Raw genomic sequence first — 14,990 nt, forward strand, 5'->3', positions numbered from 1 at the left:
ACAGATTTCCCATTAAGGAAGTTTCCTCTCTCTCTGCTCCATCATGGTTTTACACATATGGAAATGGAATTATGCGGAGTTTATGCTTTTCAGTTTCATACAGATCCATTTAGCCTGCCATGCAACAGGCATTTCTTCCATGCATTACAGACATTTCTTATTATTTTTTACATTACAAATTTAAGTATTTTACTTAAGTGAAGCAGAAGAATAGCCTATCAAAATTTTTTTAAAAAATACAAGGACTTTGGATGACACAGAAGAAGCTGGTATATTCAAAGAGCATCCACCTGCAAAACTATACTTCCTTCAAATCAAACAGTATTAATAACTGAATTAACATGAATGTCTGTTTGGTGCATCTTTAGTATCATGATAATTATAAGCCTTATGATGATAAAGACACTGGAAAGCAGACAAAATGTCTTTAAAATAAGTTTGAAAAGTTCTTGCAAAACTTTATTGTCTTAGTAAAACTCGTTCAAAAAAGCAGCAGCTGCAGCACATATATGTTGATATGTTGAAAAAAGGCTAGACAGTAGGAAGAAAGGACTAAACACGGATATTGGTTGTATGGTATGTTATATTTTACCTGACTCCTGAAGTCTTTTCACACATGAAAGGTGAGAATCACCCACCTCCCTTTTGATAGGCCCACTTGATCTTCCATTAAAACCAGCTGCTTTTCTTCTGCTACTTATTTTTCTACTACCCCTGGGAATTTCTTTCACCCCCTCCGACAACTGTTCTTTATTATTCTGTACCTAACTCGTTCTGGTCAGACCTGCTGAAGAATGTCTTGCACTGGAAAGCTTGTCTAACTCTATCCCAACTACACAGTTGGACCAATACAAGGTATCACCCTAAGAAATCCTTCCCTTCCTAAAAAACCTTACGTTCTTGTTGATCTCCAGACAGCTTATTTATGATGGTGAACGGTAATGAGACTGAAGAGACATGAATACAGGTTTCCCTCGCCTTATGCGGGTTCTGTATATGCAAGTTTGCTCTTATGTAACAACCCTTTTTATAATCAAAATTTGTTACAGGCAAAGTAAATTCACTCTCATGCGATTGGCATAGGTGCCCCCCCCAAGCAGGTAAGTCTGTGGGGAGAGGGGCCCCCTCACCCCAGCCCCTGCTGCAGCTGCTCTGGGAGCAGCCGACGCCAGCTGCCTGGAGCCGCTGGGCTACACCGTGCCCCAAACCCTGCCGGGGCTTCACACTCACCCCAGCTCCTGGGCTTTCATGCCATGCTGCAGGCAGGTAGTGCTGGCTACTCCCAAGTCTGCTGCAGCAGGAGCTGGGGTGAGTGGGGACAAGAGGAGCCCCAGGGGGCTCGGGGCACGGTGCAGTCCAGTGACTGCAGGCAGCTGGCGTCAGGTGCTCCTGGGGCTGCTGCAGCAGGGGCTGGGGTGAGTGAGGAGAAGCGGAGGCCCAGGGCTGCAGCAGGGAACGAAGTGGAGGGAACTGTCAGTGGGTGCAGGGTGCGGGACAGGGGAGCGCAGCTCTTGCTGCGATGTGCACCCCGGGGGGCTGCGAGCTGGGCTCTTCCTGGGGGGCGTGTGCCCCCAGATCTGCACATGGGATGAGAGTAGGCTGCTGCTGCAGGCTGGGGCCCATGACAGCACCAGACTCTTCCCAGTGCTTGGCAGCGGCGCTGGAAGGGCAGGTTGGGGAGGGGGGGGCGGCTACAGCAAGTTTTGGGGAGGCAGCAGCCCCCCCTCCCAGCACTGCTGCCCACCCTGAGCACCAGTGCCACCCAGAGCCCAGTGCCACCTGCTCTTGCCCCACACACAGATCTGGGGGCACATGACCCCCGGGAAGAGCCTAGCACAGCCCCCCAGCCTCCCAGGGTGCACGCTGCAGCAAGAGCCACACACCCCAGTCCCACGCCCCGCACCCACTGACAGTTCCCTCCACTTTGCTCCTTGCTGCAACTCTGCAAGCAGCTGATGGGCTGCACCACACCCATCCCCGGCCCTTCTCCTAGTCCAAGCCTTCCTCCCTCCCTCCTTCACTGCCATGAGAACATATCCCTATTTCTTACATTGTAAACTGGGTTCCCTTTATGTGAACTCTATTTATGCACAGTTTTCTGGGAATGCATGTACTGCATAAATTGAGAGAAACCTGTATTAGAACAGAAACCAAGTACAAACAGTGGAAAAAGCAACACACACAAATCTGTCTGGCAACATAATTAGTTTACGTGCAGTTTTCTAGTACTAACTGCTATAGTTTTTCCTATAAATGTAGCGCTAGTGTCCCGTACCTTCTGACTTCCGGGAAACACCTGGCTTTGCCCCCCAGGGCTAACGTTACTTAGAAGACAGCATATCCTGTACGATACAGCAAACAACGTGACCATTTCACTTAAATAGTTCATTGGGGAAAAATGACAAATATTCCCAAGCTGCCAAAAAACACAGATCCAACCTAACAAAAGCCAGGAATAACAAAAAGTAATAGTTATCAGTAACTGAGTGATGTATTTAAGAGTATTCTGTCACACTGCAGCAAAGATAAAACAAAAAATACATGGACAGTATCTAACAATCAAATTTGTTAGCGGTGAAGTTGTCAGGAGTCCCTTTCATGACTGCTTCCTGCAACAAAGGGTGTATTTAGTAAGTGTGAAAACTGCAAAGCACTCTTCTAGGTACAAAAATCTCAGTGTAAAATCCTTGCCCTCACTTTACACTGAAGACATAAGAGTTGCACACAAAACTGATATTAAAGGAATGCTAGCACTGCAAAGCTGGCTCTCTTAAATCTGGCATCTGTTAACTTTCAACTGTCTGTCACTTCCTAGGTTTTTTGGGGTTTTTTTTTAAAGCTAGCTAAAAGCTAACTACTTCACAATAGCATATGGACAATACATGGATCAACAGCAGGGTTGGCACATTTACACATCCATCACTCAAGCAAATGCTGCTGCTGGTTGCAGTAATAAGTTGCAATATCCCATGCAGACCGACAACTAGAGAGGGTGGGATAAATATATTGCCAGCAAATTCAACAAACATTTGTTGGCTACAGAAAAGGAAATCCATAACTCAGATTGGAACTCATCTCTAGTAGTCACAGACTTTTCTTCTCTTCTAGCTCTTCTTCCCTAGGTCATCTCTCTTTCTCTCCTCTTGGGCTCCTCATCCAAATCCTTACCTCCCTTCCCCTCACCAGTATCTTTTACCCCGACTCTTATTTTCTGTTCCCCTGCAAGACAGTGGAGTTTTTCAGAAACTTATGATCTGGCCATCTGGGGGCTTTTTTCACTGAACTGTAACAGCAAAGATCCCTAACATGCAGATAACATTCTTCCTGAATTTTGAGTCCCTGATTGAAAACATATAAGCACTCAGACTTCAAGTCAAAGGTGGTTAATTAAAAGGAAAAAAATCCAAATATTTTCCGACAAGCTTGTCCAGATGATCCTTTCTTCAGAGACTTTTAATATTTAAGATGAATGCAAACATCTGACCTGGAACAATAGTTAGGGGGCTGGGGTAAATGACTTGAGAGGCCGAGGGAACTAGGCTTATTTAGTCTGGAGAAGAAACGACTGAGGAGGTATTTAAAATAGCAGCCTTCAACTACCTAAAGGGGGGCTCCAAAGGGGATGATGGAGCTAAACTGTTCTCAGTGGTGGCAGATAACAGAACAAGGAGCAATGGTCTCAAGCTGCAGCAAGGGAAGTTTAGGTTAGATATTAGGAAAAACTCTCTCATTAGGAGGGTACTAAAACACTGGAACAGGTTACCCAGAGAAGTTGTAGAATTTCCATCCTTGGAGGTTTTTAAGACCCGGCCAGACAAAGCCTTGGCTGGGATGATGTAGTTGGGGATGATCCTGCTTTGAGCAGGGGGTTGGATTAGATGACCTCCTGAGGTCCCTTCCAACCCTAACTTTCTAGGATTCTGTGGTTTCAGAGCAAAAGGTCAAAGTTATCATCAACTGATAACAGGTCCTTTTAAAAGAAATGGTACCAGCAGCATTGCTTATCACCTAAAATGATTTACAAAAAGTAGTATCAGTCACTACAACCATTGCAAATGGAAAAGGAAGCTGTATAGATAATTACAAGACAAACTGATGATAAAAATTAAGGTAAGTGAGACAGACAGACAATACCCATCTCTTCTTATAGATGTTTAAAATGCTCTCTATAATACATTATTGTATAAATTCCAGAAACAGATTTATAAAAGGGAAAGAATACATCCTCCCTAATTTACTGCCTCCCCTCCCACACCAAAGCTGCTGTCCTTTCTTGGTCAAAGGCCATTGCTGACAACCTTCTCCCAACTCATACAAATTGTTATTGCTCCTTTCAGGATGGCAAGCCAGTCAATGAACAGGACAGAAAACAAAAAAGGTACATAGGATGCCTATGCGGAAAGTATTCAAAGACTGTTAAAGAGTTAGCATTAGCCTTTTGGAAGTGGTTTCCTGACATTTTGCTACCTTTTACCACCTTCCATGCAAACATATAATTTACTGTGGGTATAGTGTTATAATACCATCAGAAAAAAAATGACAGTTACTTATGTTAATTCAGAAGCAAGTGTTTTCACAAACCTAATTCCAGACCAGCACCATCTGCTGGTAATTCCTTACAGCAGCAAATTGTACTTCAGGAAGAAGCAACGAGGATAAGCAGTGAGAGAAAGTAATCAAGTTAAAAGCTTGTACTCAGTGCTAGTAGCAGTCAATGGGAGGTACTGCTGTCATAGGATATCCCCTTTGGATAATAAAGGTAATTCACTTCTCTGCTACCCCTCTCCACAGCTGTCTTGGACCCCTCTACACATGCAGGTAAAGGTACAATGGGATCTAATGCACAATCCACAGAATCACACACGCATAGCAGGAGGCGTGATTGTGGGATCATGCATTAGATCCCATTGCACCTTTCTGTTGATGTAGGGGGAGCCCAGTCCCAGGTTTCCCCAGCACTGGCAAGAAGCAAGCTCCCATAGCTAGAAGATGCAGCTGCTGCAATCTCCCAGTTTTACAGGTGCACGAAACCCCTAGGGATGGGAAATCACAGCCATGCCCCGCAACTGTCAGGACCAGGCTGGGTCCCAGTACCAGGAGACCCACAGCTGGGACCCAGCATCTGCAGCTGTGGTACTCCCTGCCCTGGCAGCTACAGGGCGCTGCCAGAATCTAGGGTCCACAGCTACAGGACTTCCAGCCCCAGCTGGGCATGGTGGACCCCTGCAGTTGGGAGCTCAGTCAGGTGACATGGCTCCCAACCACAGGGGAGACCCTGCTACACAAGCAAATTACAGCTGGGTACCAACCAGCTATAAAGTTACACCTCAAAAACGTGCAACTTGGTAGCTGGTTGGACCTTTTTATGGATATTGGTACTTTGCATGTGTAACTAGTATCAGTTAATTGTGCAATTAACCAGCTAATTGTACAATACCTTAGCGAAAGCTCTGTAAAAGCCAGGAGACACTGTGTTGTAATCACCTTTACTGTTACACACCAAACTTTATGGACAGGAATAGTGTATGCACTACACTGTATAATGCATATTGCTTTCCTGCGTTTTGTACACTATCATTTGTAGTCCTTTTCAAATTTAAAAAAAATAAAATCTATGGTCTCTAATATAGACTGAAGGAAAGGAGGACAGGAGGAGAAGAAACTAAAAGTATGTGTTGCACTATGTTGAAGGAAAATGGTTTGGTTTCTATTGTGTACTTCAAACTGTTCTGAGAACTAGTACCAAAAGCCTAGTACAGAATTCTCTGCTATGTTATTCAGACATGTCTGAATCACCATGGAACCACCTTGCTTGGCAAGCCTCTCCAGAAGGGGGAAAACACGTAGGCCTCTAAGAAATATCTTTACAGAATAAACAAAGGGCATTATAACACAATCAACAGGAAGATGATCTTAATGTAACACAATACGCTGGCTTAGGAGGTTTTAACTGCAACGGAAGTCACCAGTACTGAAAATGAGCAAGAGCATACTGCAGTCCAGAAGGATACCTCACGGTTAATCTGATGTCACAATTAATTTTAATTAGTTTAACATCACTGGGTGAACGTAAGGAAGCTGAAAACACTATTCCCACTATGCTTTCAACTTTTCAACCAATGTACTCCACATTAATTTCAGAAAGATTGTAAAAGAAGTTAACTGCCTCCATGTTATAGTCATCTTGCAAAGCGCTGCATAGAAAGAAAGGAAAACAAAATACAGCAACCAACTGTATTCTTCATTACAGTCTAAATTTTGTTCAATGAAAATACAATGCAAGACTGCAAAATGCAGTCTTACGTGTAGGGGCTGTATAGACTGTTCGCCATTTCCACTAATTTTCTTTGTGTTTGTTTGCATTTCTGGCATAAACTAGAATGAATAAAGTCTTCTATTTATTTTGCTTCTATTTATTTTATTTTGCCAGCTTCAGCTCCAACACAGAGCACATGGCAGTGGGAACCCTGACTCCAACCCAGCACAGAGCAACAGCAGGGCCAGTAGAGACAGTAGATCTGTGGCAACAAGGATGGGCAAAACAATTAGATCTGTATCAGCCGTCACTCACCCTCCTACCACCCATCACCACATCCACCAGGGCCCAAGGGCCCCAGATTCTGTAACAGGCCACACTCACCCCAGCCATACACTTCATTTCAGGTGGTGGATAGAGACGCTCGGCAGGCCAGGTCCTGCCTGAATGCTATATATTCAACACCCCTGTTCTTAGGTATTTGTCTTGCTCTATTTTAAGAGGAAATATTTCAATAAAAATGGAGTGTATTTTGCTCAGCTATTCATCAGATGTTTTTAAAAGCATTAGTATGAAAATTTAAAGTTTAGCCACTGACTGAATTGGAAACACTAATAATCTAGGCCCCCTAATTAGCACTGCCTTTACATTGTATCTTCATTTACAATCCACATACCCCAGGGCCAATTTTCCTAATTTAATTAACAGCATACACAAGAACTTAATAAATTGTACACAGACATTACTCAACTCCTGTTTGGCTTTATGAACTACCCAATTTCTGTACTTTGTAGCTATCATTTACTTTTCCTTACCTTGCAATCCTTAGACTAAATAGTGAAGCACAGGGGTGATGCACTAGCACAACGCCTATAATTAAGTCGTTCATTTAAGACTGTTAGATCTGGCAAGGCAAAATAAATCAGCAACTACATCTTAGATAAAACCAGTTTTCACTAACTTCTCTGCAGAGAAGGTTTGGAGAAATGACAGTCCCCTGGGAGAGGGAGTAGAGAAATAAGTGCTGGGGTCTTTTAAGGCACAGAAACTGGATGGGCCAGTGACACAAAGGAGGGTTTGGGGCAGAAATGAGCAACAAAATGCAGCAGGCTTTTGGTGATTGGGGGAGAAACAAGTCAACAGATCAGCTAAAAGGGGAAGCAGCTGACTATAAAGGTCAGAAAGACTCCATGTGTTGGAGGAAAAGCCACGAACTGCAGGAAAAGGATCCTGGACAGCCCAGAGCACTTTGACCAAGGCCCCAAATATACTCAAAAGCAGGAAGGAAGCTGAGGCTGGCAATGGTAAATGAGTTCCTTATAATTTCCCTAGGACTGTATATTTCTTGTGCCGTCTAAAGTAAAGAGGAATCGTATTAGAAATCTCTTTTACAAAGACTCACTAGTCCGTTCACTAGCCTCAAGGCATAGACAGTGAGACTGCAGGGCCTCAGCTGTCAGAAGTGACAGAAGAGAATCTGTATCCCAAGAATGTCTCCAAACCCACAGGCAGTGCTTAGACTCTGTTGAGACACAAGATGGCTTAAAGCCAATGATCCAACATATGGGGGCCCTAAAACAGCAGCCTGGCAAGTGTTCGGAATAGGCAGGTTTGACAAGGCTTTGACATACAGAAATAAGCAGTTTTGATTAAGAAAACAAGCATCACTAGCAACTAGTAATGTACATAGAAAAACGTATGTCCCAACAAAACAGCGGCAAGCAAGATATTCTAGAGGGGACAGTTATATGCAGAGGAGGGAGTTATATGGAGGCAGATATGTCTGTCTGCACATAATTCCAGCTCACTGCAGTTAAACTACATCAGAGAAGAATTTGGTCGATACTCCATTTTTTTAATCTTATGACAAGGAATTTTTGCAGTCAGGATACAGGAAATAAAGGTTTTATGGTCGTGATGAATATTCTATTCCATTGTAGTTTGTACATGAACCCCGTACTCTCAAAGTTATTTGGGTAAATAAAATTACAAAACAAAACAAAAAAGCAAACACTAGGCCAAATATCAATTTTAAATGGTCTCTACCTGATGTCTAAAGCTCCCTTCTGTCACCTCTCCTTGTGCAGAGTCCTCAAATCTCCCCTGACAACTCCACACTTGTCAACTTCCTTCTTTTAGCAGTTATGACTACTGCCCTCTGCCCCCGCCATTCCCACACCATTCAGGTTTTGTACTCAACAAGCATCAGAGAAGAAAGTCACTATGAAAAAGCAGAAAAAGCATGAGCGCTTTAGTCACTATAGTGTTTTCTTTCCAAACAAAAATGGACAGGGCTAAGAAGACAGTCTACTGTAATCTCAAGATAACAATACATTACTATAAAAAAAAACAAACCAAAAAAACCATGAAGTGGTTGCTTCCCTTTTGGTGTCACAACATAAAAGAACAATACGAGCTGTTCTCGAAAAACCACTCCCAGCCACTGAATCGCCAAGGTACATATAAAAAGGACAGATAAACATATTCAGCTTGTCTTTTTAGGCACACACAGACGTGTTTAGCCAGTAAAGATGGTGGTTAAAACAGACATACCAGTCTTGGCTGTTAATGGCATCTCCATATCCTGGTGTATCGACTACTGTTAAACGGAGTTTCACTCCTCGCTCTTCTATTTCTACTGTAGAAGCTTCAATTTGAACTGTTCGCTCTATTTTCTCTATCAGAAAAATAATATTTCACATGTTAATATTTCCCTTGCCTGGGCCTATGGCTGCCCATATATTGGACGATGGGGAAGCAAAAGTGATATTTAAAGTCTGCTGTGAGCTGTGCAAAACGGCATCCCTCAGACAAAAAAAAGACAAATAAACTAATAAAAATGCAAACAAGCCTTCTAATTAATTGCTCTACCCAAGAGTATAATGAGCTAAGAAACCCTGATGTGTCATTGAGGCAGATGCTATTATGTTTGTTTTTTAATCACATATTTTTACAATACCTGGAAGGTGCGCTAGCTCTTTAAACAGGTCAGTCTTTGTTCCAAAGACTAAATAATCTAGATTAGATACAACAGTTAGGTTGGACAAGCTGTGGAAGTGGGGGTTGCAATGAAAATCACAAAGTCAATTTAGCTGTCTGGACATCTTAAGGTTTCTTTAGTATAACAACACTTATTGGAGAAAACAATGGAAGGAAATTTCATGTAAAGGATAAAAACGAGAAAAAAGTGGCCTACACAACTCTGCCTGGAAGAGATCTTTGATCCACAGGTGGCATGGGGGGCAGGGAAAAAAGAGAAACAAAAGGTGCTTCAAAGCCAAAAATCACTGTCTAAAGCTAAGTATAGAGGCTCAAAAAGCCCAAGGTTTTTCTAAACTGCATAGCTTGAACCAATAACAAACTGAACTGACATGCAGTGTTTGGGTGGCCAAGACAGGCAGAAGCCACCCACCGCAGCCTGGCCAGCAGGGCTCCAGTTGGCTCAGCCCTGCCCCGCCAGCCCCACACCCATGAGAGGGGGTGGGGGAACTCACACACTCGGCCTGGCACAAGCTCCCCCAGTCAGGAGCTGCCCAGCAAGATGGAAACACCCCACTGGGGAGGAGGGGGGAGGAGAGGGTCACTCCCCCATAGCCCAGGTCATCAGGCTGCCCCCACCTGTTGGAGATGGAGGTCAGGCATTGCCCCAGCCCCCACCACTCCAACAAGGTCTGGCCAGTGTGGAGAGGGACCTTCTGCTCCCCTGCAGCCTGGCTTACCAGGCTGGGATCAGCTGAGCCCTGCCCTTTCACCAGCCCCCCACCTCCAAGAGGAGAGGGTAAATGCACCAGACACCCCAGCCAGGGTCTGCCTGGTGCTGAGCTGGGATCAGCTCAGCCCCGCCTGTGAGAGGAGCAGGGTGCAGAGGCAAGGGCACCAGCCCAGCCAGACACTGCCCTCCCCCAGCCAGACCAGCTCAGCCCTGCCACATCCCCAGAACAGGGTGGAGCTGACCCGCATCTAGCTCATCGGGCTACAAGGTTACAAAAAGCTCCTGGTGGGGGCTGGTGCATCTGCCCCCCATGCTTCTCAGATGGGGGCTGGAGAGGGGGCAGGGCTGAGGTGATCCCAGCCAGAAAACCAGGCTGCAGGAGACCCCCCACCTCCTGGGCAAACCACAGCTGGGGGAGGGGGGCAGTGATGGGCCAAGCCAATGCATTCCCCTCTTATACTACCTCCCCTATGTGGGGGGGAAAGAGGGAAGAGGGTACGGGATTGGGCTGCAGGGGAACAAAAAGCCCCTGCTGGGGGCTTTCCCCCTGTGCCGGGCAAACCCCAGCTGGCAGGGAAGAGGGGAGCACCAGGGCCAGGCCAGTGTGGTTTGCTACCCCACCCCCTCTCACAGACTGAGGAGGAGGTGGGGCTGAGCTGCTGCCAACCATACTTGCCAGGCTGCTGGAGGGGCAAAAAGCCCTCACTGCTGGGGCTTTCCTTCACCTTGTCCTGTATAGATACGGGGCTAGGTGGGTCTGGGGGTCCATTTCCTTGCTGCGCTGACAGGTGCTGGCAGGGAACAAAGGCTTTATGCCTTAATAGCTGGGGGAAAGGTCAGCCCTGCCCTACTGGAGCAGACAGCACAGTCCAGGGCTGCAAGACATTCTGGGATGCTGGGGAGTTAAAATGAATTGGGAAGGGATCTGGGACAGAAGTTCCATAAACTGGTTTGACCCAAGTCAGTTAAGTCTGATAACTACATCTAACCAGGTTTATCTTAAACTGGTTTCAGCCATTTTGAAAGTGGTTTTTGAAAGTGTGCACTGAACTGCTGTTCTGTTACAGGTTTAAACCAGTTTCGGATCACTTAAACTGGTTTATGTGCAACTTCTGTCCCTAGTCTAAATGGTGGAGCAGTGACAGGAAGAATATGAAAGTTAATAAAGCTGGAGTGGGCGTGCCTCAGTGAATTATCACAAGGAGTAAGAGAACACAATCATATTTACCTGCAGCTCCTGGAATATAACGTTCTGGATAAAGATCAGTCAGGAATAAACTATTAATTAAGGTAGATTTTCCCAAGCCAGATTCACCTGCAAACCAAAATTCAGGTAAGAAAACGTATTCATCCACCCTTTCCCCCTTGCCCCAATCCTTCTTTAAGCAACTCAATAAGTCTACTACATGGAATAAAAAATAGTTTGGTCACTGAAGGTCCACCTTAGCTTTTAAGATAAAGACATCAAATACTCAGCCCAACAATGCTAAGAAAAACAGGAAAAACAACCCTTTGATGTTTCCAAAAATATTTGATTAAATTTAGCAGTTTCATGCAGTATAGATTACACAATGTAAGCTAAAAGGTCATATAAAGTATGTCTTTACCAACAGAAATAATGTGAAATAAAGGCTGCCTATACACGTGCTCAGAGGTGGGGATGGGCATTTTAATTAGAGTGGTTGCTGGACAGGCACTCTAATTAAAACAGCTCAGTGTCACCTGTATTAAGCTCCCTGCATTTCAAAATAGCTGCAGGTGCACTTTACCTAACCCTTGTTAAATGAGCTTTAGTTAAAGTGCCACTGCAGCCATTTTGAAACGTAAGGGGCTTAATACACATGACACTGAGTCAACACTAGAATGTTCTAATTGGAACGTGTTGGAGCATGTCTATAGGCAGCCAAAAGGACCAAGTTTTAAATAAAGGGGAAAGGTTTGCAGCCATGTTAAATTCAAAGAAACCATAACATTCCTATTTGCATGTTTGCCAACTTGAAGGTTTTCCAAGGCTAGAAATGGAAGTTGAAACAGTGTCTTATACTGAGGTTAAGCACAGCTGGCAGCCAGGTTTAAACTTAACATCTATGCAGAGTGGCGCAAAAGTCAAGACCCAAAGGTATTATAACGGAGTCATTCATTTTTTGTCTTTTGCCCTTTATCAGGTGAAAAATGCCCCAAAAATTAATGAAAGAAAAGTCCTAGCACCACTTCAAAAGAGAATTGAGAAATGTATTGAAGTTAATAGTAGCCAATTTGAACTTTTACTAGAATACATGTTATAACCCCTATGGGTTCTGACTGTATATTAAGGACTATACATTCTATGTTCCAAGAATCAAAGACGGCCATTTTCAGACTGGGAAATGTAGTCAAATTATGTGACTTTCTCTAACATGAAACAGTGAATCACAGTAGCACCAGTAGAAGAGCCAGGAATGGAACACCGATCCATTAGCTCTTGGTTACAAGATTTAACCACTAAAAGATTACTCTGTTTTAAACAACCTAGAAAACAAGATTGCAAAACCAGATTACACTACTATAAAGTTATTTCCTTCCACATACCTGTTCTTAACTAATTAAGAAATACCTGCCACCTTCACCTGCACGATTATTTTACTATTTAAAGCCATTAAAGACGACACCTACCAACCACCATTAGAGTGAATTCAAAGCCCTTCTTTACGGACTTCCTGTGGACCTGGTTAGGCAGATTAGCAAATCCGACATAGCCTGCTGCGTCAGAAAACTGACAAGGAAAAAAAAAAGTTAAGTGAAAAAAACAGGAAACCTTAAATGAAGTTCATGTGATCCTATATCAAAACTGTGACGATGTATACAAATGACATAAAGATAGTCAAGCACTTATCTGCTAGCACTGCTAGGCAGACCTTGGCATACGCCCCTTCCTCCAGTAGCCTGGCAGTCCCAAATTCCCTTAGTGCTCTGGGAAATGCTGCCAGCTCTCCTTGGACAGTGTGGTCTGCACGTCCCCAAGAAAACGCAGTGGTTAAACAGTACCACAATGCATTACAGCTAACCCTGTTTGTTACCAAGTGAGAACTCATTCCATCAGTCATGTTTGTTAAACTGCTAATAGGAATGATTTAGATCAGTAGTATTCAACCGGTAGATCACAATCGACTGGTCAATCATGGAGCCTCTGACAGTCAGTCAATCTCAGTCGCAGTCCTAGGGTTACCATACATCTGGGTTTTCCCAGACATGTCCTCATGTTCAGGCAGGTTTTTGAAATTCGAACAAATGCCTGGGTTTTTGCTTTGCCTCTGCTTTCCTGGGCTGGCTGCTTGCAGCTGGGAGCAGCGGGCAAGATGATTGGCTGTCAGGGGTCATGTGGTCTGCACACAGGCCCCGGCAAACTCCCAGATAAAAGACAGAGAAAAAGTGCTGCGTGGATAGCAGGGCTCAGGGGGCAGGGGCTTAGGAGTGAGGGGTAGAGGCTGGGCATGGGCATATCACTGCCCCCCCACCCATGAGATACCCCTCCCCTCCTCCTCCCTCCCCCAACCCTGACTCCTGCCCACAGGTGTCCTCTTTTTTGGTACTGGAAATATGGTAACCTTAATTCTACCTTTTCTTTGAGGTAGATCCTGAGTTGCACCTTAATTCAAAAAGTGATCTTGTGCCTAAAAAGGTTGGAGACCACTGATTTAGATTCAGGAGTTTAACAAAAAGGAATTTTAAAAAATCAAATTCTAATTATGCAAGCATCTCTTTACCTTTACTTTTTCACCCGACTGAGACATGTTCCGTCACCACAAATTTCAGACCCTGAAAAACAAAAGGCAGAAGATTCAGTGATTTAGGTCAGATTCATTACCATTTTGTATACACAGCCAGGATGTAACATCTACCACACTTTTATGCTAATATACCAAAAGGAAAAGGGATTCTTAGCATACAGTTAATCAATTGCTTTGTATTTGATCCTGTAGTTTTAGTCATTCAGCTTGTGAAAAAAGAACAGTTTATCAAGCAAAGCTGCCCTAATAAAAGGATTCCACTTATTCAAGTAAAGGATTTGTCTTTTGACAATACTCACAATTACAAAATGTCAATGCACAGCTTAAAATACCACCATTCAAAGAAACCTCAGTTAACAGCCATCTATGCAAATGAACAAATTTTAGTTTGCTATGGTTCTACAGTTTTCTCATTAAACCTGACATCCCAATGCCCTGCATCTCCTAACTCTATGTACAACATCATTTCCTTCTCTTATTCTTTTTCCTCTTCTCACAGATAAAAAAAAAAAATGTATTCCCTGCCTCATAAAGGCAATTTGCATACAGCTGAATGCATTTGATCAAGCTTCCAAAAACATACATAAACAAACTTTTGATCCAAAACCATTTATGAAGTTTTTTTCCAGAAAAACAGAAGGCCCAAAGGCTTGAGTGAAACATTAAAAGTAAATTAACTTAAGAGTATAAACACAAGTGCTCTCTCTAAACATTAAGGCTACTCTGAGACCTCAGTGAACACGGCAGAGTCTAGGATGTGGCTAAAATCCAGCAGATACTAAAATTCACAACAACCTTAATGTGCATATCAAAAAAAATATTTTGACTCCAAGTCCAGATACCTATCTGGAAGAGTTATGCATTTTGGTAGCTTCACAAGCCTCCATGCTTGAAGATATTAACTGTGTTACATTCATTAGCGGCTGGGTAAGTGTGGTGCCATTGTATTGAGAGTAGCTATAAAACACAAAGGAAATGGAAAAGGGGAAGGATACTTCACAGCTTGACTTGTTGACAAGATGGCTTTTGGCCTGGACAGAAAGGAAGTGACCTATACAGGCACCTGTGCTCTCCCAATACAGATGCTTTCCTGTTGCTCAGTGAAAGCCAATTTAACCAGCAGGATGCAGTACAAGTTTTTAAATGCAACTGGTTAGCCAAAGCTGAGTATTTCCAGAGCTAGGAAACAACCAAGCAGGCAAACCCCAAGTTAAACATATTTGCAATGTAGTATTTAGCAGAAAAGATCTTCAGT

At 43.7% G+C, this 14,990-nt stretch overlaps 1 protein-coding gene across 1 annotated transcript in view; it reads right to left on the bottom strand.

Moving 5' to 3' along the window:
* LOC102574601 (septin-2) overlaps window positions 1-14,990 on the bottom strand; it is a 62,982-nt gene that overhangs the window by 34,252 nt on the left and 13,740 nt on the right. Inside the window, exons 2-5 of the mRNA XM_006270931.4 lie at window positions 13,712-13,763; window positions 12,621-12,720; window positions 11,197-11,283; window positions 8,810-8,933 (exon numbers count right to left, since the gene is read on the bottom strand). Of these exons, the coding sequence (XP_006270993.1) occupies window positions 8,810-8,933; window positions 11,197-11,283; window positions 12,621-12,720; window positions 13,712-13,738 (338 nt within the window). The 5' untranslated portion in view covers window positions 13,739-13,763. The remainder of the gene's footprint in view (window positions 1-8,809; window positions 8,934-11,196; window positions 11,284-12,620; window positions 12,721-13,711; window positions 13,764-14,990) is intronic.

This window comes from Alligator mississippiensis, chromosome 10 (genome assembly GCF_030867095.1).
Source record: "Alligator mississippiensis isolate rAllMis1 chromosome 10, rAllMis1, whole genome shotgun sequence".
Classification (NCBI taxonomy): domain Eukaryota; kingdom Metazoa; phylum Chordata; order Crocodylia; family Alligatoridae; genus Alligator; species Alligator mississippiensis.